Here is a 27,735-nt window from a genome sequence, read left to right on the forward strand (position 1 = left end):
AAAAAACAGTTTAAATGTTTATTCGTAAATATGTAGTATAAAACACTTGACACGCTGCATAGCTGCTCCTTTTCATCAAATACATTAGAAGATCTGCGAGTTCCTGAATTAAAAATAGAATGGAACAGTGCTTGTTAAACATGCTGAAAGCATTAAAAATAGCTGAACTTAAGGCAAAGACTATGTCTTAAGAAAGGATCCTGCCTCTATTGAGGTCAATGGATATTTTACTATCAACTTCAGTAGGAGGAGTTGTGTATGCAGTGATGTACACAAATATGTGTATTGTTTTGGAATAGTTAATGGTCTAGAATGGAGACATTTATAAAACATTTCATAACAAAGTAATATAGTTTTTCATAAGGGCAAAAAGCTTGCTTGTTCATTGATGTACATGATTGGTATACGCTGACATATACGGGTATTATAAATATCAATATATATTATGCAAATCATTCTCCCTCATCTGAAGGTAGCTGTTTTGCATTCAGGCATCAGATTCAATTATAGTACTAAAATGAAGTCCCAGGTGAAGTCTTAAATCAGTTTCTACTTTCACAGCAGTAAACAGTACTGTGTGTTGTTGAGTCACTACACACCTCTCAATAATTCAAAGAAGTTGTCAGATTGAGATCTTTATCTTCCAATTCAGAAAGCAGAAATAATAATGATTTATGGACTTTGGCCTCAAACTGCAACAGTTCTATGACTTCAAAGAAGTCCTGTAATTCTGCAATGTGTATGCATGACCTGTGCTGTAAAGTACTCTTGGACATCTCAAGACTTCATCTGAGGTTAGCAGTAGTAGGATGAAATTGGATTTACATTAATTTCTGTCACTTTATGTCTGTTACTTGTATATAGTGGTGATACATTGGCACAAGGAGTAATGATCTCAAAAACTTAATGGGAAATTTTTAATGTTGAATTGGGTTTGCCCTCAGTTTGGTGCATGAGCAGTTAAACCCACCATCAACCTGATCTGTACTAATTCATCCATGTGTACAAAAATCACTGTAGTGTAGTTAGATTGGATATACAACATCTGAGGTGAATATGTAGTCCTCTCAACTTTGTGCTCAAATTTTTATAAAGTAATACAGCAAAAGCATTTGTCATATTAGAGCCAAATTTCATGGTTGTGTGCTTTTTGTAGTACATTTGTCTGTAGAAAATTGGTGCTGTATGAGAAAGCAAAGAATCAAAGCACTGTTGTCTTAGGTCTAATAGACCTCTAGGCTTAAGAAGAAAAAGTGCTAAGAATTTACTTCTGCAACTAAAGTGAAAAACATAAATACTCAGTGTTTAGAAGCAACGTGTGTCAAACTACAGTATTGACATGTTACCTCTTCACTACAGAAAATGAATCTAATAATATCAAATTACATGCTGCCATTTGTTTGTTCATACTATTTTTTTTATGGGGCAGGCAAGTATAATTCAGGTAGGCTGTGAGGATAAGGAAAGTATTTCAAGGAATTAGAATACTAGGTGTATATACTATTTGGGGATCAAGTTCTTGTTTGTTCTGGAGATTAGGAGGGTACAGGGAGAGAATGAAATGAAGTAATGGTGAATGTGTCTATTCCCCCATTTGGAGACATTTTAGTATTTTTATATTTATTTTAGGACACAATTATGGTATCAGAACACCTACATAATCAAAATTTTGGTAATTGCAATTGACAATTCTGGGTTTGTTTTCTTGTCATGCCCTTTCCCTGGCCAAGAAGTGACTGCATAGGTAGTTCTGTGGCACCCTAGGTGGAAAATGTGGATATACTAAGGAAATATTACTGTGCACTTAACTTCCCCTTTCACCTAAAGATCTGCTACTGACCGCAGTACTTACTTTACATGGTAGCAGCAGCACAGATAGGATAGCAAGTGGGCAGATGGCGTTGGTAGCCTAATGTATACAATCCATTTCCATGTTCTAGGACCAGAAGGAAGTGGGAGTTGCAGCCAGCAGAAACGCTTTTACTGCAGCCTCTTAAAGCTCTGTTTGTTATCCAAGTCCTATTTGTTTCACTGATATCCTACTAGAGGGTCATTTGACCCCTTCTAGCCACCATTCACTTGCTGTATCAGTCCGTCTCTTCCACCATGCTTTGTTCCCTGAAATGTCATTGTCTTGCCATGACAGAGGTGTTTTATTTTTTTTTTTCTTCTCCATACTGGGTAAGAGCCTTGACCCAGCTCTAGTTGTTCTTGTGTATCAGTCTCAATGTGTGAATGTCTATTTTAGCTCCCTGTCAAAGATCAAGGAGCATCTGGACGAAGATTTTAGTCATATGGTTTAGTTTTGGGTAGTCCTGCAAGGAACACAGAGTTGGACTCGATGATCCTTATGGGTCCCTTCCAACTCAAGATATTCTATGATCTAAATTCTAGAGAATGCATTGTTCTATTACGTGCAATGGCATAGCAATCTTAATGTGACAAACTTCAATATACATTTAAAAAGACGTGATTTACTGTGAAAATTTTTTTAATTAAGAGTAAATCTTGTCTTGTTACTAGATGTTGCTCTTAATTACAGTTATTCTAACACATGACAATGACTAAAAGTATACCTAGCCATGTTAACGAGATTAAATTTGCTTAATTTCAGGCTGACCTATGTTAAGCATTAGTCAAGGATGTAACAAAGGACATATTCTCACTTCATTTACATAATACAATCCTTTTTGTATCTTGCATGCAATTAAACAAAATGTAGTTATTATCTTAAAGCTACTTTTTTTTTTTTGTAGGGTATATGGGTCAAGATGGCCATTTTGGATCATGCGAAAACAAGTACTGTGGTCTGGGTAGACACTGTGTTGTGAATGGGCAGACTGGCCAAGCTGAGTGTCTTTGCATGGAGCACTGCAAGCCACATTACAAGCCTGTGTGCGGTTCTGATGGAGAATTCTATGAAAACCATTGCGAAGTACACAGGGCTGCCTGTCTGAAAAAACAAAAGGTCACCATTGTACACAATGAAGATTGCTTCTTCAAAGGTAAGCGTGGTGAACAGTACGTGGAATATTGCTATCAGGTATGTGTTTTCAAGCAGTTCAATTAAAGCTCTATAGAGGTTGCATAGAGTGTACAGTGAATAAATGACTCAAAGTTAATACAGTATCTCACTCCAGAGATATCTTACGGAATTTTTTTTTCTTTTTATTTGTACTCAGTGCTCTGGGCAATCACCCCATTTTAACATGAATAAACCAGTTGTCTCTTGGAAATTAATCCACAGCAGCTTGTTTTACAAATGTGGCTGTTGACCTCATTCATTTGACTGTAGTTAAAGTCCCAAAGCTCAAAGGATATTAATGTCTGTTACAGGAAAAAGAGAATTCAGGATTTCAGAGGGGTTTTGTAAGGCTGCAGGACCTGTGCTCATATTTGGTGTTGAAGTTGATAGACAAGCAGGTTGTTCATGGCTAAATGGGTCTTCCTTGCTTTGAATTTGGATAATGAAGAGTTTACTTGCATATTTACCAAAGCATGCAAGTTTAGCTACTTTTTAATCTCCTGAATGCTGAGAGGTGCCAGCCTGAATGCTGAGAGATTTACCTTATGTTAAGCATCTTATAGTGAAGATGTCAACAATTGCAACTTGCTTGTTTTTATGTAATTTGAGCACACCTTGCAGGTTTCTGGAACTCTGCCAATACAGACCTTGATTAAGCATGTTTATAGTACTTTGCAGCATGTTTTTCCTGGTTAAAACAGGCAGATGGCTTTTGGGAAGGGTGAAAAGTTTTTAAATGAGGTCATTTTTAATGAGCCTACCTAGGGGTTGAATTCATATTCTTTTTAAAGACTGTCCTATTTTTGGTTTGTGTGTTGTGGATATAGTTGCATTCTCAGTAATAGCAACTAATAACTACTATCACCACAGAAAGAAGTCTACTAAAATATTCCGTTAAATGAAATTCACCTGTGTGGGAAAGTTCATTTAAATTGCAATATTCCACTAAAATTTTATTCAGAATTTTCAAGGTTATATTCTAGTATAAGGTTGCTCAAATAGAACCAATTTAAAAATCTTTGAAGTTGAATTTTTCACTACACTTATGTTTGTGGAATTGTCCAAGGAAAAATTGGACTTTCGTTATCAAATTCAAAAATCCCAGGTCATGCACAAATACCGATGTCATTATTATGAAGGGTTTTGTAGTAGAACAACTGAATACTGGGGGTGGGGGTTTCTCGAGAACTTAATTAAAGAAAAAAATATAATGCTTGCCCACTTGGGCTTTATATAATTGTTTCTTGCTGAGTAAACGGCATGACTGCCAAGGTGAAGCGCCTTTCCTCCTTTGCTGCCTCCAAGAGACACGTTAAGCTCAGCAACTTCATCAAAATATGTTAAGGGACAGGAGTTCATAGATTAAAGGGTGTATGTGGAAATCTTATTATGGGAAATACACTTGTAAGTAACAGTGATGGTTTAAATTTGTTCAAAACTAAATGTGGGTACTATATAAAATTGATATATCATCAAAATATGTAGACTTCAAGTAAGTAGCCTGTGTTCTGAGGTAGTGGAAAATAAAAACTTGATTTTAGGAGAATAGTATATGGGGCTTGTAGGGAATGGTTTATGCAGTAACAACCAAACATGAACACTTCTGTCCTGTGTCTTTTTAAAAATCTCTTTTTAAAAAACCTAAGAACTGTGTTTTCCTAAATAGGTTTAAAAAAAAAAATTCAACAGTTTTTTTGGTTTAGATGATGCAGTACTCTTATAGAACAAATGACAGCAACAAACACTAAAATGCTTAAATTTATGGGGCTAATTTCAGTTCTTCAGTGTGCTATATACAATACAAATGAATTCAGAGCATGTTTGTGAAAAATTATAGCCTTATTCTGAGCAGGGAAAATGTGAGATTTATTTACTGAAATGAAAAGTGAGATGGTACTTTAGCTAGAAATATCATCCAAATGCTGCCTAAAGTTTTGTTAGCTCATCTTTACGTTTTAAATTTACCACGTTCGTTTCATATCTATTGTAGTGGACAATGGAATATCTGAACAGTGTTCAACTTCAGACATCTAACTTAGATTAAAAAAGTAGGTTTCTCCTTTAACAGTGGCAATATTCAGAAAAGGACTAGGTTATCCAAGTGACTTGCTGTGAGTTGCCTTCTGAAAAATCTTATTTATCAAGATACTCAAATCTTCTCATTTGGGCACTGTAACTAGATGCCTACAAATAGTGTAAAATATTTCATTTTCTCTCTGATCTTAGGTTGACTTCAATGGGGTTGGACAGGTGAGACTGGGGACAGTTATGTTCCTTTATTTTATTTGGTATATATGGGCCTTACCAGTCTCAATTTCTACCTTCTTAGCTTCAGCTCATTCATTGCTGTAGTACAGCACAGTAACATTAAAGCATTGTTGCCGTTCTGACTGTTGAATATGTCCTCCAACATTCACTGTATCTATATGGTAAAGGAGCCAGAAGATTTCAAACTATTTCCATGTGATCCCTTCATTTTACAAAACACTTCTGAGTTAGCCACTAGTAGATTGCCTTCAGTAGTGCCGAAGTCCTACCAGTTATCAGGTAAAAAAATATCAAAAAGCTAATAGGAAAAAAACCTCAACAGTGGGACTCCTGGATACAGAAGGTGAACCCCATCACTGTCGATGGTGTCAGAAGGCACTGTCACATGTCCTCCTTGTTAGTTTAGCTGGCATCCTCTAGCACAAATGATCTCACTACAGTGAGCTGCTTCTGAGACCAGAAAAATTCAAAAAAGATCTTACATTCAGTAAACAAATACTCTGACCATTTTGTTTAGTCTTTCACAGAATTCTTTAATAAAGGCTAATCTGGACTCGGGGGGAAAAAGGTTCAGTATGCCTGCAAGATGCTGTTACATGAAATGGTAGTCACTGACAACAGTGTTTCTATGATGATTGCAATTAAAGGTTTTTGCTTTCTGTTTTATTGCTAATCAGTTGATTTTCAGATCAAACAAGTGTGTACTTGTTCATTTTAGTGGTGATTTGGGGTGTTGGGGTTTTTTTTGTAAATTTCATCTGGTCTCAGCTTTATATTTTTTTCTCCAACAAGGTCATGCTTTGGGGTTTTTTGGGTTTCAAATCCTCATACTGGGTTTATTTTTGTTTCTTTATTTGTTTATTTTTTCTTGGGAAATATTTCTTCATGGATGAATTTCAAGTTTTAGATTGCGTATTGAGCTTAAGATCGGAGAAGCTGAGAAATACACCTTATTTAAAGGAGTCAGCTTACCAGAAAACATTTTAGTATTCTGTGTCTGGAGAATAAAATTTTATAAGCGAATGTTCTATGTACCTGATTAACATTACAATAGCAGCTAAATATCTATAATTAAACAAATAATTTGGTTACAAGATGTATTATAGTTGATCTCAAACATCATGAGTTCTGCTTAATGGTTTGAAAATTGCCCTTTTAAACACTTACATGATGAGTGGAGTTAAAGGATTGACTTGCTAAATGAAAGAAGTCTTTGGTTTATGTGTTGAAACTCCATTAACATCACTAAGAAATGTGTATCTTACCTAAGCATGAAACCACATAGACCAAAAGCATGAAATCCTTCACAAAGAGCAATGTCTGAAAGGTTTGATAAATGCATTTTGAGGTAGTGAAGGCTACCTATGTCAAAGCTGTGCTCTCCTGATACGTTGTTTTTCTAAACTAAGACTTCAGATTCTTGTCCCTTACCCGCCTTTGATGTAGATTATTTATCACTAAATCTGTTAGTTACATTTTTCTTTTTTTAGTCCCATTGTAGGCTGACAGTGGGACAGTTGATAGAATATATGAACTCTTCTTCCTATTCCTGTGTCTGACACGGGCATGCCCAGATTCATTGGACTCCTTCCTTTTTCATTGCCACTTGCTATGTTTATTTCCCTACACTAAGTTAAATCATATATTTTTACCAAATATGAGTGGAAGACAGGCATGAAACAGAAATTGAAGTAGAAAGTTTTAAGTATCTCTTTGTCATTCCCTGACGATTGAGGCTGTTACACAAATTGTACATTTTTGACATGGATCAAGATAATGGCCATCCTAAATTGGAAACTGCTTTTTCTTCACTCTTACTGTAGTTTTTCTATGCATTGCTTTTTGGCATGTCTTGATGTCTTGCAACAGATGCTGGACAATTTTTCCTAATGTCTTGGTTAGATGTCGACTGTGACCCTTTCAGTTACTCAATAAGTTGTCTCAGCTTCTTGTGGTATAGAGGCAAAATGTATTCTGCAGAGAAGCTAATTACCTTTAGATCCATAGAAAAGGCGATTATATTAGAAGTATTTTCTATACCTGTTGAGTCCTCTATTTCCCACCCGTCAAGTCTGGTGTCCTGTGACACAATCACTTTCAGAGGTGCGCTTGGGCCTAACTGTCTAAAAATGTTTTAAAATATTTAAGATTATTTGAAGAACATAAGAGAACTCTTTAGGAAATCCTTGGTGATCTAAGGAACGTTCTCTCTAAGAATGATCTCAAATTACTATTTCAACTGATAGAAGAACGAAGGAATGGGGAAATGGGCAGCTGCCTGGCTGGTTATTGTATTTGTGGCTTTATTAGTTTTTAATTCCTGAACAGAATATAGGAGAAGGTAAGAGACAAGGGAAAGCAAAGGGAAGGAAATAATGGAGTGAAGGTAAGGAGTGAGTATATCAAGGAGAAAAAAGATATGGCTAAGTGCCAGGGTGGTGAGTTCAGTGGCGGAAAGAAGAGGTAACATAAATGATGAACTAAGGAAATACAAGTGACAAAAATCAAAGTTCAAGGCTTAGATTATTCACTAGCTCTGATACGGAGTGTGAGCTGTGAAGTCTGATACGCTGATGCCATTCTGGTTTGGCACCGCTTTTGTTGGCTTGCTGACTGCATGCTGGCTCTCTGCATGCTCTCTGCTTCGGTGTCCTGGCTGTTCTCAAGCCATGCACTTTGTGTTTCAGAGCAGCTTAATGTTTTGTGCGAGAAAAGAAATCCGACCATCTGGCTCCCACTGTGCTTGATACTATTGTATAACACCTTCTTGGCTGTCACTTGCCATAGCTTTAGCAAGCCCCAGAGTGTGGTGATTCAAATGGACAAGAATTACTTTGCTTGGTGCCTCTACTACTGTCTTCATTCTGTGAAGTGGCATGGTGAAATTAATGGCTTTGTGCTGAATGTAGAAGTCTCAAGGCATTCTTCTTCGGCTTCTAAAAAGTTCAGTTGGACTCTTGTGGTGGTGGTGAATGGTACTGGCTGGTGGATGCCCCACACTGGATGGCAAATAAGCTTCAGTTATGTTTTTGTGTTAACTTCAATTACTTCATTTTCATAGAACTAGGCTGGTAAATCTAAATAAGAGACTAAAACCTTCCCCATGACAAACTTCATCTTACATTTTCTTTGCATCCTGAGCTGCTTGTACATTTTTACATTTAAATCTGTTTCCATACCCAGTGATACACTCAGTCATTACAACAAACTGCAATTTACTAGGAATCCTCAGGAATGTAACACACATTCCTATGTACTATGACTTTTAGAGACTGTTTCTGGAATAAAGGTTACTTCATATGTAAGCTTTTTACTTATAAGTAGCTTCTGTAGCATCCTTACGATATTAATGTTATTTTACTTTCTTCTCTTTCTGTTTTGTTTCATTTTTCATTTGGTGAAACTTTTAATCGATTAAACTGTCTCTGAGCTTCAGACTTCTTACTACTATTACTAAAAGGGCTAGATTTCTGAGGACTGCTATAATGTTTGCTCTTCAGTGTGTTCCCAAAAAAAAAAAGTAGAAACTTAGGTAAGAAAGTTTGCTCCTGATATTAAGTTGTTCAGGGCAGTGAGGGTTAGAGCTGGCTATGAACAAATTCAAAAGGTATGGACAAACTGCAAAAAGTTCAGAACGCGTCAACAAGAATGACCAAAAGTGATAAATGGTTTATAAGGGATATGGAGGAGGCCTATGAAATCATCATGGTGTGCTGAGGGTGGAGATGAGTAGACTGTCTTGTATTCCAATAAAAGAACTAAAAATTACCAAATAAGGCAGCAGGAACAGATTCAAAACAAGCTTTTGTGTTTGTTTGGTACACAGCAGTCTCATGAGTAAAAGCAACATAGGATTTCAAGAAGCAGACTTTGCAAATACTAGGAGAAGGGCTGTAGGCTTTTTCTTTTGAAAGAAGGCTGGGGGAAGTGATTTGAAGTGAGCTAAATCCTAACAGTAGCCCACAGGATAGATCTAGAACACCAGTCTAGCCTCTCCAGTGACTGCAACAGGATTAGATTCTTTTTTTATTATTATTTTATTTTTTTTGTAATGTGTGATTTGTGACCTAGGTGACTGTGGTCTTAGACTGGTTCCTAAAATATTAACACATTTATTTAGAAGCACTGACATTTATTTGATCTGATTTGATGTTCGTATACTTCAAAAGCAAGCATATAAGTCTCTGTCATCTTATCGATTTCACTTCAGGAAATATTTCATCTGGTATTAAATATAAATCTTGAATACCCTCACACGTTATTTAGTGTTGATCATTAGCCAGTCTTTCAAAAGAAATTTAGGATATGTTAATCTGAATTACATTCTGGTACAGTGTTTTCATTTCAACAGAACATGTTTCTAAGATATCTAAGATGTCTTTGCTTTTTTCTCTGGCTATCAGCTGGCTTTTTTGTTGAAGTTCTCAAAAACTTCATTATTATACTCTTTCTGAAAGCTGAATTCCTGCAGATAGCATACACCCTTAAGGTTGCTGCTGATAAACTGTCAAGCTTCAACTGTCACTCCAGATGTATAAAGTGGATTATGAAAAATCTTTCAGAACTCTATCAGAAGACTAAGGAGTAAGAAAGATTCTGCTTGATCTTAAAACATGTTTGATAGAGCATAAGAATTATTTGACTTTTATTAGGAATTCAGCCCACGCTCTACCTATGTTCACTTTAGTGCAACACTTACGATTTAAGATGAATTTCTTAACTATGACTTCATGCAGGGATTGTAAATGTTTTTAACTATTAACATTAGTAATTGCACATACAGAGTGGTAAAAATCACTGTTGTGTTAATGGCAGGTATGCATTCTGTTTCTTTCAGCATTTTTGTTGGAAAGTGGTGCTCTAACCAATGGAAAACTGGTTCTTTTTATTGCCCTTTGAAACCATGACCTAAATTTTAGCATTGTTCCTCTAGTCTGCTGTCCCCACATGATTAATTTTCTTGAGTTGCATTCCTCATGAGATTTGGAAAACTGTTGTTGTTTTTCCTCAAGCATCTCTGCAAGATTTGTCCTAAACATCTCTCTTAAATTGCCCACAATTGTCTTAAATTGCCTAAACTAACAGATGTGCAAGGCCTACATGTGTAATATCTGCTACTGAATCTGCAGAGTGAAGTTGAGTGCAAGGTATTTATGAGAACCTGCGTATAACATGCTTAATTTAAAAACTAAACATTCAACATACCCTGCATTCATTGCAGTTGGTGATATTGTACCACTTTGCAACTAAAGGCTAGAACTCTACTCTTTTTCCTTCCTTTGAATTAAATTCATACTTCTAAAATGTAGGATAGGGCAGTGGCAAGCCTCAAACACACTATAAATACAGCATTTTTTCTGACTGGCTAAAGACACCTCTTATTTTTGGTAGGTAGAGCAGTCCCAATCTTTGTATATTAATTCCTTCAACACTGGAATAGATGTGTTAGTAACCTCTAACCTATTACGTATTTTGCATTCATATAGTGATGAGGAATTAGTGTTCTCTAGCTAATCTCTGTACAAAACGTAATGAAGTTTAAAATTGCTTGTAGGGGCATCACTGCTGTTTGTTACCACACAAAGAAATGGGTCTATGGACATCACGTATTCTCACTGGTAGAAGAATTTGAACTTTAAAACTTTTTCTGCTTCTAGTAATGATGTTGAATCAGTTCAAAGAAGCTGCATTTATGCTGAAAGCTGCATCATAAAGTCTCTATCAAGTCACTGTATCAGACAAGCAGCATTTTAAATGTAGATGTGATTACCCAGATTGTCTCTTTTCTTAGTGTAGATGGCAACTCAGTGCCTATTTGTGGTAATATACTTACAGACTGTATGAGCTTCAGGAATTTGAATGAAACTACATTTATTGTTTTTGGTTTCGGTGGGTTTTTTCCTCTTCAAGTAAATGGGAAAGACTGCTTAAGGGGAGAAAAGATAGTTTTAGTGATTTTTTTTTTTTGGCTTAAAATTGAGATACTGTGTTTGCATGAGCTGTTTCACAAATGCTTACAACTCCTATGTATTTGCCAAATATAGTACAATAGTTCTTCCAAATCAGTATACCTGTATAATATTTACTAGGAGAAGAAAGAACCTTGAAATCTTTTTCATTAAAAGTGTATATATTGTTCATTCTTGCTCTAAATTTATGCTTAGACATTGTGTTTTTTAGGCATTGAATGAAGTGCCTCATTCACCTTCTTTTACTATAACAAATACTGCAAAAAGTTCAAGTTTGCAGTTCAGTTTGCATTTGGTTGAATAGTGCAACAGTAGTTATTTCTAAGTGTTTGTTATAGAAGCAGATGATGTGCAGCTATCTTTTATAATTCCTTCCATACAAGGGATTGTGATGGGAGAGGGACCCTGTAGCATAGGACTGATCTGATGAGAAGTTAGAGATGAGCCAATGAAGTGCGCTTGTGCAAAGGGGGCTAATAGTATCCTGGGCTGCGTTAGGCAAAGTATTGCCAGCAGATCAAGGGAAGTGATCCTTTCCATCTAATCAGCACTGAGGCTACACCTGGAGTACTGTGACCAGTTCTGGGCTCCTCAGTGCAAGAGAGACATGAGCATTCTGGAGATGTTTCAGTGAAGGGCCATAAAGATGATTAAGGGACTGGAGCACCTCTTCTATGAGGAAAGGCCGGGACAGTTCAGCCTGGAGAAGAGTAGGCTCCGCGGGGATCTCATCAATATATATAAATACCTGAAGAGAGGATACAAAGAAGGTGGAGCCAGGTTCTTTTTAGTGGTGCTCAGTGAGAGGACCAGTGGCAATGGGCATAAACTGAAACACAGGAGGTTCTGTCTGAGCATCAGGAAACACTCTGAGGGTGACCAAGCACTGGCACAGGTTGCCCAAAGAGGTTGTGGAGTCTTCCTCTTTGGAGATATTCAAAACCTGTATGGTTCTGGGCAACCAGATCCAGGTCGCCCTTCCTGAGCAGGGGGGTTGCACCAGGTGACCTCTGAAGGTCCCTTTCAACGTCAGCCGTTCTGTGATTCTGTGAATAAGCATCTCTGAAAAACACCCTTACTTATACATCTTTGGTCTGGTTTTGAAGGGGGAGAAAGTAGCGCATAGTGCTTCACTTCAGCCGGTAGTTTCCAGTACTGGTGAGGGAGAATTGGAGAGAAGAGCAAGAGAAACAGAGAGTTCTGGCAAAGTGTCATCAGTAGAGAGGTGGCATTAAAGTCCTACTAGTGCCCTCCCTTGTAACCTGGTAACTTGGGCCTGCTGTTGCAGCTAGGACAATGTAGATCACAGGATAGATTTTATTTGCTCGTCTCCTGCTAATTCAATATTGTCATAAAAATGTTGATACATTGGTAGCAGTACAAGGATTGTACAAGTATGATTCAAATAGTCTCCACATCCTCAATTTCTGTGCTCATATGACCTTTAAAAAAAGTTTTAGAAGAGCAAAAAAGCCACCACACAACTCTCCATGGCATTCTAAAATAAATATTGGTACTGTCTAATATTGAGAGTACTGAATGTGCTCAAAACTGGAATAGTAATAGGCAACAGTAGTCCATAATGTAGCCACACAATGACTTCATGTATTCCAAACTTAAAACTTCTTACTGCCAATTATAATTCTTCAGTTATTTTTCTTGAATCGGGTTATTTTTAAATATCAGATTGGGTACTATGGGATAGTGAAAATTGTTACACAATAAATCAAACTAAATTTAAACTGTTTTCTCATAAATTTATAATAAACAGAAGACGACTTGCCTTTAGGCAGACATTTAAGTGAGAGGGTTTTTTTTCAGTTCAGAATAACAACAAAGCATTAATCTAATGCACATTGGTTTGTTTAATGCAAACTTTATAGAGTTTTAATTAAAATCGTGTCAGAATTATCATTAGGTCTTGTGGCAAATTTGTCTGATGGAACATATTGTTGGCCTTTAAAAATCATTAGCAATTGGATACATATACAAGGCATTGGCATAGTATTTGTAATTCAAGTTGGCTAGTTTATGGTATACCAACTGAAAAAAGCAATAGCTTCTTTTACAAATGCTGGAGAGAAGTAGGCATGCAAAAATGATCCTAAATTTCCATTTCTGACTCCAGTAGCTAATAAATGATGGGGAAAGTAAATCTGCAGTGGATAAAACCTTTAAGTTAAAAGCTGCCTCTTGTGGTTTTGCCATTTACTCTCCCGTAATGTAGGATGTTACAAATACTTGTGGGTTCAGAGTAAACAAAAACTGGGAAAGTAGTTTTGCCTTTTCAGGGTTGGTTGGCTGTTTTTAATGTGTAGTACCTTAGTGGGACCTGAAAAATGGGATATGATTTAAAGTAACTTAATCTACATAGTTGGCAGTACCTAGTTTAGGCAAAATTCTATCAATTTCTGTAAATATTGTAGGTTTTTTCATACTTCTTGGAACCTACTAGAAAGTGCAGAGTATAAGTAATGAGATGTAAGAGCTGGACACGTCTAAATTAAAATTCTTAGTAGATCACTGCCTAGATAACTTCCAGTTTTTCCCTTCTTTTTATCTCATCTTGTGGCTAGAACACATTGTGGTAGAAAGATGAATTCCCTCCACCTCCATCCATGCTTGTGATGACAGCTATCAGATTATTATTATTATTTTTTTAATTATCAAAGTTATTTTATGGGCAAGTGCGAGGTGTGACCAGAAAATAATTAGCTACAAGCAGTTTCCAACAGAAGACTTGGGCGGTATACTCTGTCAAGTGTGTCATAGACAGGTAAATAAAATAACTGAAGTAGCATGATTTTGATGAATGTTGTAGTGTATATATTCTATTTATTGCCAGGACTTGGTTGTTTTTACATACGAAGTATATTAACTTAGTTTAAAAAAAATAAGGTAGGTAGTTATACCACTGTAACAGAAACCATTGCAAGTAAAAGACAACAATTTGAAGCTTGGTAGAGATCTATAAGTGGAGTGATCCAATGACAGCATCTTGTTTATTTGTTATGGATTAGTCGATGTCATACAATACTCCTTTTAACATAAACTACCATTAAAAGAGAGCATATTATTGAATTAAGGGACAGACTTTGTCCTGAGATAAACCAGACTTGGCTCATACTGAAATTTATACGGAATGGCCTAAAGAATCCTCCAGCTGAAACTGATTTTAAAAGATTAATTTCAGGAATTCAAAATAGTTAAATTTTGCCTCAGTCTAATTTAGTTCTCTCTTTGTTTGACTCTCAACTTCTCCCTTTTGCTGTCATTGAAATCACAGAGCTTTTCTACTGATATTTAAAAAAAAAATAATATTTATAAAATTTATATTCTTTGAAGTTTTTACTTTTCATGAAGAAACTAGATTGCTTAAAAAAAAAAGTTATTTGAGATTAGAAAATGCTTCTACTGTCATTGGCCTTAGCAAATGTACTCTTCCTGATACTCAAGCATAGAGTAAATGAAATTTGATAAATTGGGCAATGAAATCTAATTAGATCCTTTACCTTTCTCTTTATCTGGAATGATAATATGAATTTAATTTAAAATTGTTGAAAGCAAACAACAGAAATAAAGGAAAACAGATTACAGCAAAAATAGGTTAAAGTGTAGCCCAAAGAAATAAGCTAAAATAAAATTATACAAAACTTCCACTTGCTCAGAATGATGTTTAATGTTTTTGCATTTACTTGTATTGGCTTTGGGTGCAATTAAATCTTGAACTATATACTGCCAGGAAAGTTTGTCTCCCTCAGGGCTGCAACAGATGGTGGAAATTTTTTTTTCTTTCCACCATTTAGAGACCATGACTGCTGAATCTCTAGAAGAAAAAGTGGTTTTGCCAAAGAAAACTGCTGATGTTGGCTTTAAAGCAACAGAATTCTTAGGTGTATTCTCTATAGGGTTATTGCTAAGAGTCCCAGTAAACATGCAGTGTATTGAAGCTTTGCTATTAGCAGTGTTTTAATACAGATTTGATAACCTATCTAATAATGTTAGTTGTATAGAATAGGAAAAGTGCTACTGACTAATAAAATTGCAATTTTTCATTTCTTATTCAGCTTTTGTCAGGATATTTCACTGTGCAGGGAGGAAGCTATGAATTCAGCATTTCCCAGTCATCACTTCGATAATTAAAAGAACAACAATCTAAATACATAGAGAATCTTAACTGAACTGTTATTAAGAATATGGAATTTACTTGTGCTTATGATTAATCTCACCTGGAAAATGAGAAAAACAGACTCCTGAAGTCTAGTAAAATGGCAAGTCTTGCATATCTGCAAAAAAAATCTGAACATGAGAAAAATATTTTTGTGGTGTTAAACACTAATTATGGTCAAGAAGTTGTTACATTAGTGCTCCTAAATTTAAGACAAAGAAATGATCCATTCAGCAGTTGTTATTTTCCTATTCCACTTTCTCTTTGATAAAGGTCCTTGCCATTCGAATGGAGCATAAAGACTTTTATTGGTCCCTAATGATGCAAGCTATAGTTGTACAATCATCGTTTTAGAATATGAGCTCTCTGTGCTCTTAGATTTGCTGTCATTTTATCACAATTGTAGAAGCATCTTTAAGTGTATTTGCTTAAGCAGATGGTGAATGGCCACGCTGGGAATATATCCATCTTTTTTACTGTATGCTGAAGTTCTAAAGCAGAAATTTTAGCTACGGTGGTTGGAAAAACATACTTTTGTAATAAACCTTGTAGGAAAAAAACCTGGTAAAAGATTTTGAAGTCCCTATTAATGCTGAACATAGGAAATCAATATATATTAGATATACAGCATAAGTCACTTATCCTCATATATAAGAATGCTAATGCTTTCTTTAATCTTTACAATATCTTAAAGTATTTTTTTAAGAAATTACGAAACATTTTTCTACAAAATGCAATCAGGTGCTCTGAAGTCTGGTTTTTGATCACTATCTGAGGCCAAGTCCAAGTCTTGAGCTGCCCACTTGTCTTGTTCACTAATTTTAGTATTCAAATAACAATAAAGAATACCAGTAAGGGGGAAACAGCCCGAAGATTTTAAATAGTCTTTCACAGGCCTCATGGTTTGAGCACTAACCTTAAAGGTGAGGAGAAACATGACAAAGAAGCTGTAGTCTAGGGTTTTCATAAAGCTGGCTAATATCCTGTTGCATTGCTGTTCCAGCGACATGTTAGGATGCCTGGACCATTTCCAGAGGTCTTGGGTTCGTCTAACAACAGAAAAAAAATTACTACTGAACCTTCCAAGTATTTTTTCCACGTAGGAAAATTATCTTTAGGTAGCACATTGGCAATGAGTAGTAGAGAGCCGACAATAAGGTAATGTATCGTAGAGTGCCTGTATGCTGAGCTGGGGCTTTTCCTGTCAGCATACCTTGGGATCCTCATCCCTAACAATGCAGGAACCAAGTCCTGATTTCTCCTGTACTTGCTTAACACGTTCCACAGAAAGTAAGGATTAGGGAGAAGGACTCAAGTTAGTCAGCTTGAATGTTGTCCTGAAATGGTCTCGGGATTTGCCTGAAATGTGAATCCAGACCCAGAAGCAAGGAAGAGCTCCTAGCTCTGCTGTTCTAGTCATAGGTATAGTCCCACAGTGAAATGGTGCAGCATTTTGTGAAACTGTCTGTCTCTGAAAGTTTGATGATTTGGTAAACATCACAGCTGGTGGCAGTTCCTCACTTATAATGGATATGGTGTACTGACTTTGTATGTTTTTGAAATTGATCTCACATTTTAACTGATTTTCTGAAGATTTTCTTGTGTGACCCCCTTAAAGTTTAAAAGTATCCAGAAAATTCTGATGCTTTGAAAAAATGAAGTTAGACTTGCTTTGTTTATCTCCAGTGTTTGTAGAGAATATGCACTTGGAAAAAACAAAACAAAAAAAACCTCCCAAAAAAAGAGATCAGATCAAACTCATATTACAATTCCTGTGCAATTTCCATTAATCTTTTGCTTTCTGTGGTCTTACAATAAGGTATAGTCCTGTTCCTAGGTAGTGGAAAGTCTAAATAGACCAAAGATAGAAAGATATTAATAATTTCAGTCTATGGGAGACCCAGGAGCTCAACCGAAGTATCTAGTAATAACAGCTTACAACCTTTACTTATTTTTGTAATTCATAGATAAATGAGCATGTGTCTATGCATGATATGTATAGCCATTAGAGTTGTCTTGGTATCCTCTTCTTAGCACCAACTTGTAAATACATAATGTAACTTTAATATCATCTAAAAAATCTCCGACTGACCTCCAAAAAATAGTGTTTAAAAAAAAATCAAATTATTGCTTCATTTTGTCAGTTGTTTTATTCCATTTGCCAATATTAGTGGTGGTGGTGGCAGTGAAGACACTTTTGAGCCTTGTGGGGCCTGGATGTGCATCTTAACATTCCTATTTCATACCACGAAAGATCTCTGGATGGGGCTAGTCCATGGCGTCCATTTTGCATACTTGTTTCTGGAAGATGAAAATCTGGTTACATTGACTAAAAAGGGTAGTTTCCCTGAACAGTGTTGTTATTTAGGTGATCAATGGATTGGGACGCTAGGATGACTTGTGGCTGCATTTTTCAGTCTACATCTACTAAGAGTATTTTCCTGAGTTGTATGCAAATGCTTTATCAAACATTCTGGACCTGGAAGTGAAAGGAATTTTTGAACTGTAAAGTGAATGGTGGCGCAGATAAGTTTCTAATTTTGTGCTTGTTTTTGTTAAACTTTAGACAGTGCTTTACTCCTATTTTGACAAAGAGAATGGGATGCTGAAATGATAATTTGATAGCATGGAAAATATATGCAGAGTTCACCTGATGAATGGTTCAATATTTGCAGTATTTAAATGCTCTTTTATAATGCATAATTTAAGGACTTGTGCTTTCAGTGCAGAAGGCTGAATGGGGTATTGTTATTTCTAAAAGGCAGAGGAGAAATCAAAGAATAAAGGATCTTAATTCTCTGTCTCTTGTAAAAGAAAGTGAGCATACATAATATTACAAGTAAAGGTTAAGTACCTTCATTTAAATATGTAACCTTTTTTACTTGCTTATTGGACTAATGGGGAAGAGAAGGCTCACTTCACAAGAAGTTGAATGCAAAACTTATGGTAATTAGTTGTGCAAATAAAAATTAACAGGAATGTTCACTGAAAATTCTTCCACTGTCACTGACAAATTTTATTTTGAAACAATTATTTTTTAAAATTGTAATATTGGCAGAAAACAGATGGACAAAGCTTTTCTTTGTATAGAGCTGAATAGATGTAATACCAGAAAGCCAGGATCATCAATCCATGCAAGATGTATAATAAGGCCTAATTACTCTTCAGAAATGCCATCAGCTTAAATTTATGTACAATATTTGTTAATAAGCAAGTCCATAAAAAAGGAAAGAAAAGATTGTTCACCAAAAAAAGTTCTGAATAAAAGTTAAATATTTAGAGCTGAAAGCACCATCTTTTTACTAAACAAGAACTGTTGCTATGCAGATGATACAGTGCAGCCACAATTTTGACCAATCGAAAAAGGAGTTCTTTTTGTTAGAAACACAATTTTTTGTGGAAAGAGAGTAGGAGTAACTTGCATTTTGTCTTCTAACTTAAACTTGATATTTTACTTTTTGCTTTGTAGTACACTGTTATGTTGCCTGTGCTTTTTTTTTCTCATGTTCCAAATACTTTGCAAGAATTTTTACTTTTCTTCTCTTTTTTTCAGAAGTAAAAGCTAAAAACTGCTGAAAGACTGAGAAACTGAGAAACTAAAATGGAAATAAAAGTAGAATCACAGTCCTAAAAAAACCCAAAAACCCTAAAATCCCAAACCCAAAAAAACCCAAACCACCAAAAACAAACGCAAAAAAAACCACCCCACCCCAATCAAAAAAGCAAAAATAATGCCCCAAACCAAACAAAAACCTCCCACCCCCTGCCCCCCAACAGAAGAACCCCCTACAAAACAAAAACTGTCAGGCTGGAATTTCTGTCACGGCAAATTCTAAAAAATTGATACTACAGGCATGTCATTATTTTCCTTGGCATAAAAGTGTTGGCTGCTCCAGTCTGTGAGTTGGCTGGCTGGGTACTGCCCTTGTTCTCTCAAGTCTGTCACACTCGTGAGATCAGCAGTACTCAGTCATGCCAGAAAGCAGTCCACAATGAACCATTGATATTATGTTTAAAGGTGGTTTATCTGAATACCAGATTACTAGATGAAAAAGCATCCTAGAATCAAGAGGTCTTACAGTAGCGCAGGTATTCACAGGCTACGATCGTTATTGCCTCTTTAATCTTTTCCTTGATGTATGAAATTGAGCTAGGTAATGATGCTCTCTGAGGGCTGACAGTGGGCAGCTGCTCCTTGATTGTGGTTTTTTGTTAGGATCTTTTCATAGGAGCAATGGAGAGCCCATGGGTGGCTTTGAGCAGTAGTTTCTATTCTGATCTGAGCTGTTGGAAAAAAAGAAAGTTATCTATGTGCAGGTGAAAGGCTGTACAATTAGCTAATAGCATTTTTCTGCATTTCTCACTTATAACTTTCCTAACTTAAGGAATGGAGGAAGGTTCTCTTAACTTGGTGAAATGTACTTCAACCAACTAACTTTCATAGGTTATTAGAGATTTCAGAATGAGTTGTGCTCTCAAAAGTATTTCTGAGTGCTGAGAGGAGGCTAGACACACTTTGGTCTGCTTTTTTCAACAAATCACTATGTTTTGAAGTTCAAATCAGCACATTCCTAAAATTAAATATTTGGTGTATGCACATTTTAAATACTCCTAAATTGCTACTCTGGGAATACTGGCTCAGGGCTCTGAAATGCAGACTCTGTTACAATTGCCAGAGAAGTGAATTGTGTTCTTCCCTTTAAATTCATGTGGTTACTGGTAATTGAGGAATAGTGATGTTCAGCAGAGTGTGTAGGTCTGTTAAGGATCAGGTAGAGCTAACACTAGTTTGTGATGGAACAGAATACAGGGACGGAGATTTTCTGAGGAATGCCATTTCCTGTAGACAGACTTCATAGGTCTCAGTCCAGAAAAAAATAAAGTGTACTGGTATATTTTGTGGGTTTTCTTCCCTGTGAAACTGTCCTAAGTTGAAGACGTTTTCTCCCTGAATGACTTGAAGGGTTTTATTTTCTGTCTGGAAGAGGATGCACTTCCATTGTGTGAAACCACCACCTTCCTTTATATTTTAGGGATTAGAATCCAGCAGAGATACTGGGAATTTTACTGTTCTGCTTTGTTTTGCATTTCAAAAACTGCATCAGTCAGTTATTTCCCTCTTTTACATGGCAAGTGTGACAGTTGAGACAAATTTCTGTCACCTCAGTGTTCTGTTGTTTAGTATTCAGGATCTGCTTGGTCTTTCTTGAAGTGACTTTGGTCAAGGTTTTTCCTAAGGTTGAACTCTTCTGTCTTATCTCCATCAGAGTCCCTATGGCTGTAGGAGGAATTGTAATGCACTGGGATTTCAACAGTGGACTCATTTTGTTGTGTAAATTGTAAGGTTTTACTCTGAATCACTGTTCATAGTGCAGTAGTTGCTAAAGCCCAGGTTATTTAACCAATTTCTTTGCGTCTGTGTGTAACTGCCTGATGAAGAAAATTCTTAGTTTGTAAGGCAAATTAGCCTACATAGGTTATTGTTTGTATACATTGTATGTGTGTATATGCATACTAATAAATGATACTAAATATATATTTATGTATTTATACATACGAATATGTTTATGAAGACACCTTGACTGTGGAATTGTGACTGCAGAGGAGGACAATTTAGCTTAGCTAATTGTGCATAATTTGTTTAAAAAATCCGTAATGACAACTATGTTACCAGAAGAAAGTAGTAGTAATTCAATGGATGTATGCTATCACAGTCCTTTGGACCTGCTAGAGAAATGAGAGACACAAACATCATGACGAAGTGATAACTTGTTATAGATAACTTCCAGGATACCTTAAAAAACCCAAACCAACAAAAAAAAAAAAAAACCAAAAGCCAACACCCCCCAAAAACACCAACCCAATGAATTTTAGCTTTAATAGAAAAAAAAAAAAGGCTTGGGTGGGGTAGTAGAAATAAAGTTAAAGTGCTAAAGAGAACTGAAATTTATACATGACTTATAAGAGACGGACGAAAAGAAAAACCTCATAAGTTCTCAAAGTTCTTAAGGAAAGAATAAATTGTCTCATTCCTTCTGCCCTTTCTCTTACCTTCCACTTTTTCATGCTGTCTCAGTGTCTAGAAGTTGCCACATTATACCACTTCCTTTTAGTAGGTACCCAGTTGTCACACATTGACTTAAATCCATAGGAAGGATTTATTTAAAGGAGCCTTGGTAGTTTTTCCTTGTGCTGCTGAGACTGAGTTTCCATCTCTCTATTTTGAATCTCTGCAGGGGACATTTTCATCAGTATCAACACTAAATGACCAGTCTTGCCTATGGGAAAAAAGTTCCTTGATCACCTGATTATCATCTCTGCTGACAGTAAAAATTGGTCTGCTCTGGGCAGTATTTTTAAATGTTTTGGCTATCTGAATTTTCTTGACTGCTAATAAGATGCAGGAAGAGACATCAAATAGCTTTGGGATGTATTTCAAAGTGCAGGCATTTAATAGCATTTTAATTCCATTTACAAGCAATAGCATCATTTCCTTTCTTAATAGAAAAGAAGCCTCTTAAAGGTAGAAATCTATCAATCGAACTATTTTCAATTTCCTCCGCTGACATCCAGTATCAACTCTCAAATACATCCCATACCGTTATGACAGTCATAGCAATTCGGCCAGCCCAGTAAATAGATAATTATTCCCTTAATTCACAATTTGAAAACAATGCCTTTGAACAGTCCTCCAGACATGGTTTTTATGGGATAAGTCATAAAATTTGTTTACATATCTGCAAGTCTTTTGCTGACTTACCATACTTTGGGAATGCACAATATTTTGCCTGCAGCTGCAAATCCGAAAATGTTTTTATTTTAATTGAGTTGATATTATAAAAAAACCAAAAGGCAAAAACGTCATTCCTAGTAATTTGTCTGGTATGCAAAAGTAACAAAGTTATCACTGGCTAAAGTAAGACAAAGATTGCCAGTAGTTATAATGTGGATATACATACAGCACTACTAACAAGGGCAGGACCCTGCGCTGTTTCTGATTTAAGGCCTAATAGGAAAGCCATGTCAGCTGACTTCCGTAGGTACTTGAGCAACTCAGCGTAGTGTTATGCAACAACTTAGCACACTGAGCAGTTTAAATGACTGTGCTAAATCTTCCTCATATTGTCAGTTGGTGAATCACTTAATGGTGTTTGGCTGCTTTGCCGTGAATGTAATAATTGAGTTGCCTGTCTCAATGCAAAGTCTCAATCTCAGTAAAAAAAGGTTTGTTACCGTCAGTTGCTAGGAAGAGATGCACCAAAAGATGTAGTTGCCAAATTTTCACCAGCTGTAGGCATTATTTGTTGTATAAAATGTTTAGTCAGTTCATTTGCACATAATCATTTTAAAAGGATGAAAATGTTTTGTAAATTCATAGATTTACTGCTGACTGAAGAAATATTAGAACTTACTCTAATTAAAATCTTCAAATGACAAACAGGCAGCACTGTTGTCCCACAAGTGGGCTCATTTACCCGGTGTGTGAGACGCCAATTTACACACACACAGAGCAGAGGTCTTTTATTTCATGTCTGCACAGAGGTGGGTGCTAGGTGGTAACTCCACAAAGCTAGCACACCTGGTTGAAATCGTGGCATGTATTTAAACAGTTAACTGTGTTAGTTATGCCTACTGTTCACACCCCTTAGCTAGCTATAGGTTAGTTTCTGTCTTACTTCATCTTGAAGGTACAGCTTTTTTATTTCATTACGCATGCTTGGAGAGTAGGGGGCTTATTTTGGTTGGGGGCTCTTTCCAGCTAGGAGGTGTGGTTTTCACATTATAATGAGACAGTTCATCCTCAGGGCACCAGTTTGGCTTTTTTATCTGGTTTGTAAATAATGCCAGTTCTCCAGGATGTGTATCAATTGTTTTACCCTTCATCCTTCCTAGAATCCTATCTGGGGTGTCTTGTCTGGGTACATTTTATCTTAAGGTATGCAATGTCAGCGTAACCTGAAACAGTCAGTCATCAGAGCCAGTGCCAGTTTCCCATTCGTGCTCTTTAGCCAACATGCTTCATCTCTGATACAGAACTGACAGAAGTGTGCTCCCCATGGTGTACATGTCTTGGCCTCTCAGCTGAGTTCAAGGGGAACTTTAAATTTATTGACAAATAACTTGTTGGCTGTTAGAATTATAGAATCATGTAGGTTAGAAAAGACCTTTAAGATCATCAAGTCCAAGTTGTTACTGACAGTAGTGAGTAATCTCTAGGATAGAGCTGAACCTTGTGTACCAAGGGTCAGGCAAGAGGTAAGCTCTGTAGAAAACTGCTGCTGTGTCATGGAAACAAAATCATTTGCATTTGTCAGTGCATAGTAACTCATGCAATTTGTAGGAGGGCGTTACAATTCTTTAAACTTCCCATTTCTTCCACTGGGAATATGAACTACGTTCAATGGTCTGCCTGAAGTAACATAATTGTTATGTTTCTGTTCTACCTTATTTGCTAATATAAAAAATAATGTAAACTGTAGTTATCTGGTGTAGTTACGTGGGTCTTCAACAGGAGGAATTGTAACTGCATAGAAATACGAGTAGCAGTCAGTGGAAGAGGCATGTGGCATAGCCAGCTGACGGCAAAATTGTTGCGGGAGGTTCACACCTCTGTGTGTGTGTGTGCACGCTCATGCTTTTTCTCTGTTCCTCTCCCTCTCTCCCTTTCTTTTTATTGTTGCAGACAGGCATAATGCACACGTGTCACTTAGCAGGTCTGCTTCTGTTCTGTCGCTATATGGATCTACACTTTATTTATACACTGCAAACTCAGGCAGGTTTGCTGAGGATAGCTTACCTCTAGTTGTTTGACCGTATAAGGTTTAAGATAGCAGCTACCAACTACCTCCATGAAGTGAACATGAGGCCATCCAGTGTCTCTGTTTTTACCTACATGTGCTTTTCTAGAGTGGGATTTACAAATGCCGTGCTAAAATACGTCCTAATAAATTCAGTATCTGAAATGGTTTGAACAAGTGTGCACAACAAATGAGTTTTGTTGTGCACAATACAGAATTCTAATGCTGAGCTAGTAGATTATTTATGGTTTTACAGTAGTAAGTCAGTAGTCATTAAAAAAAAAAAAGCCTGAATTAGAAAGGAACAATTTTTCGTAAGACGGGTTCTCATCAGAGTATAGTACTTTCATGTTCTAAGAAGAAAGGGTTAATACCTCTCTAGCCATACAGAGAGCAATGGGCAGCAGGGGGAAAGAGAGACTGAAAACAAAGTCTTAGAAGGGGTATCAGTGATGGATGGGTGAGAAAATTCCTTAAGAAATGTGATCAGAGCTCTATCAGGATGAATGGATGAACCTGTGACTCAGGCAATTCTAATACAAGCAGTTGCAAAATAAAGTATCTCTGTAAATCAATATGAGGAAAAAAGAAAGCTTAAGATTTAAACTCTGAAAAACATGAGAAATGTTATGAAGAAAATATTTTCAGACTTGCAGTCTGCAGTACAATTAATTCTATGAACACACAAATATCATCTAAGCCTTGAGCAGGGAAAAGGATTTTGGCATAAGACAAATATTGTGTGATTGATTTTTATATATTTAAAACAGATCTTTAAAAGATCTGTTTCTGAGCTCTGAGTCCTTCATGTGATCTTTTAACAAGAAGGAGGAATAGTATTTTGACTAATTAGTTAAGGAAGCAATTGGCATGGAGGTATCCAGGGCGTCCCTTGGAAGATTAGTGAATATGAGGTCCAAGAGGAAAAAAAAACTGTAGGAAAACTATGAGATCTTTAATTGAGAAGCCAGTCATTTTCTCTACAATACCACAATCCTTTATCTGGAATTTGTAATTTATGTACTAGTGATTCTTCCAATAAATTAATTAGATAAAGCAACTTTGAGTTCCTGCCACATTTAACATCAAGAATTTCTGAAAGCATAGTCTGTTTTTGTATACTGCTGGTTTGAATATGATGTTGTATGGCAAAATGGACTTGGAAAATGGAATGCAATGATTTTTATGTTTTCTGATGTCTTTTAGACAAGTGAGAAGTAGGTGTGGTCACACTCAGGCTTAATTATTTTGTTAAATAATTGTATGGAAACTGCTGCTCTCCAAACATCAAAAATACTAAACTGACCTTCTTCGTAAGTATTATAATTTTATACATGGAAAAACGTTGATAGACTTATTTTTCAGGAGATAAACTGTAAAGGGGGACAAATTTAGCACAAATATTTGACTAATAAGTGTAAGATATGCAAAGTATGTTTTGCCAACATCTATTTCATATTCCATGTACATTATGCAAGGTTAAACTATGTTAGCTTTTGGAGTTTGAGTTAATGATTCTCATTATTTTTAAATTGTTTATAAGCTGCAAATATCCATAATGAGTTGGCTGAAGTTCCATTTTATAAATTCAAATATAAAGCACTATTTGACTGGAACTGGTGATCATATACTTGGATTTTGCTTGCTTAGTGGTTTATGACCTGAAGAACATTACATTGATATTTCCATACATAGTATACTTATTCATTGTGGCAGATTTAATGAAACTAAAGACCCCTGAAAAGTGAATATGTGCATATTTTGTGATGATGTCATGATGAATGATTTTAAAACATGTTTGCAGAAGGTAGTAGGATTAGTGTATGTAGGAAGCTTTAATTCTGCATTTCTGCTTAACAATACGGCCTGACTTACTGTTTCAGACACATTGTTACAAGTTTTATCTGTCATTTCTATGCTTTAGAAAGAAAGCTTTTAATTCTGTGTGCCTACTTCACTTCTTCATGCCCTTTTCAAAAATTCACTCAGTTTTAGCTGAATCTATTGGTTAACTTGCACTGATGCATGCTCAGTGGAAGTTAAGTTTGGCACAAAATAATCACCAAAGATTTAATCTGAACAGAAGGTGCTGAAGTCCAGAGATGGAAGGTTTGCACAGACATCTGTCCTGTGATTAAGTTCCTGCTGGAATTTAAGTAGAATAGAAAAAAAGGAGGAGGTACCCTTGTTACTACTCACAGCAATACAGAATAGAATTGAATAGATAACATAAAACTTGCACTATTTCTGTGAATGTAATGGCTAAAGTAGACACAGCATTAATGATGATAATTCTGGCAAATCCACATCCTCAATGGCAGAATTCTCATGTATAGGGGTTTTTTTATGGGTATCATCCTGTCAAAATCTCTGTATATAAAAGTCAGTGTATATGGAATTACTGACAGGAGGGTGATCCAATTGATGTCTCTTTACCAATAGAGGCTATGTAAGATATCATAGTGTTGGCTTTTTGGTGTTTTTTTTTTTCCTTTTTTTAATATTACTGTGCTTGGGAAAACAAACTTCTGATGACAGCTGCTCTGTATGCAACATAATGTGTATCTGTCCTATGACAGTAACCATTTAAATTCTGTTAGGAACAACTAGATAAAATGGCAGTCTGATCTAATTCTAAATCTAAAGAAGTTAATTAATCCATACTTTTTTCTAATTGTTATTCAAATATTCTATGCCTTAAAACTTGTAAGTTGCAGACACATCATAAAAGCTATGTAGGTTAGGGTTACCTGTAGGGAATTAGTTGTTGGACTTTTTTTTTTAATTGCTTTGAGTTGAGCAGTAATAACTGACTGTAAGACAATTTCATATTCCTTTTATCTGGCCAATATGCACATATTCATTTCAGCAGGGAAACACAGTGTAGCATGTGAAATTCTTACTCAGAAAGTCCTGATTTTTTTTCTAGTTTAGACAGTAGAGTATAGGTTTGGTGTTGTCAGATATGTGAAATTGAGAGATTTTTTTGATTCCCTAAAATATATTCATATCTCTCCAATAATGGACCTGTCACTGCAGTGGGATTTAAAAGGCTGTTCACTCTGTCTTCTACTCTGCAGTAAGAGTCACAAAAAGCTGACTTGGCTGAAGTCACTGAGCGTTTCCTCATTGGTTCTGTTATGGCCAGTAAATTTCATCACGGAGGGGAGGAAAGGACTCATAACGAGGCAAAAGTAATACCATGTTAAGTATCACATCACTTGTTTCAATGTTAATTGGCATCACTTTGTAAGAAGTATTTTATGTATTCTATGCCCTTACCTTACATAGTCAGTTTGTAGGAGTTAAAATTAGCTTATAATTTAAATCTTATCTTCACTGTTAGAAGAAACCTGTTTCAAATTATTAGTCGTTTTCTGGGCAGGGACTGTGGTTTTGGTGTCAAGAGTTTGTGTGATGTTATAGAAGAATATTATTTACTAACTTTTTAATTGACATTTGCTTAGAAGACTCTTGAAAGCAAAGTGATACTTTGGTATAATGGCC

At 36.1% G+C, this 27,735-nt stretch overlaps 1 protein-coding gene across 3 annotated transcripts in view; it reads left to right on the forward strand.

The window, feature by feature from the left end:
- The window catches only part of FSTL5 (follistatin like 5), a 300,770-nt gene that overhangs the window by 69,022 nt on the left and 204,013 nt on the right, over window positions 1–27,735 (forward strand). For all 3 annotated transcript variants that reach the window (XM_059817815.1, XM_059817816.1, XM_059817817.1), the window contains exon 3: window positions 2,757–3,005. In XM_059817815.1, coding sequence (XP_059673798.1) covers window positions 2,757–3,005 — 249 coding nt within the window. The remainder of the gene's footprint in view (window positions 1–2,756; window positions 3,006–27,735) is intronic.

This window comes from Gavia stellata, chromosome 5, assembly GCF_030936135.1.
Source record: "Gavia stellata isolate bGavSte3 chromosome 5, bGavSte3.hap2, whole genome shotgun sequence".
Lineage (NCBI taxonomy): Eukaryota > Metazoa > Chordata > Aves > Gaviiformes > Gaviidae > Gavia > Gavia stellata.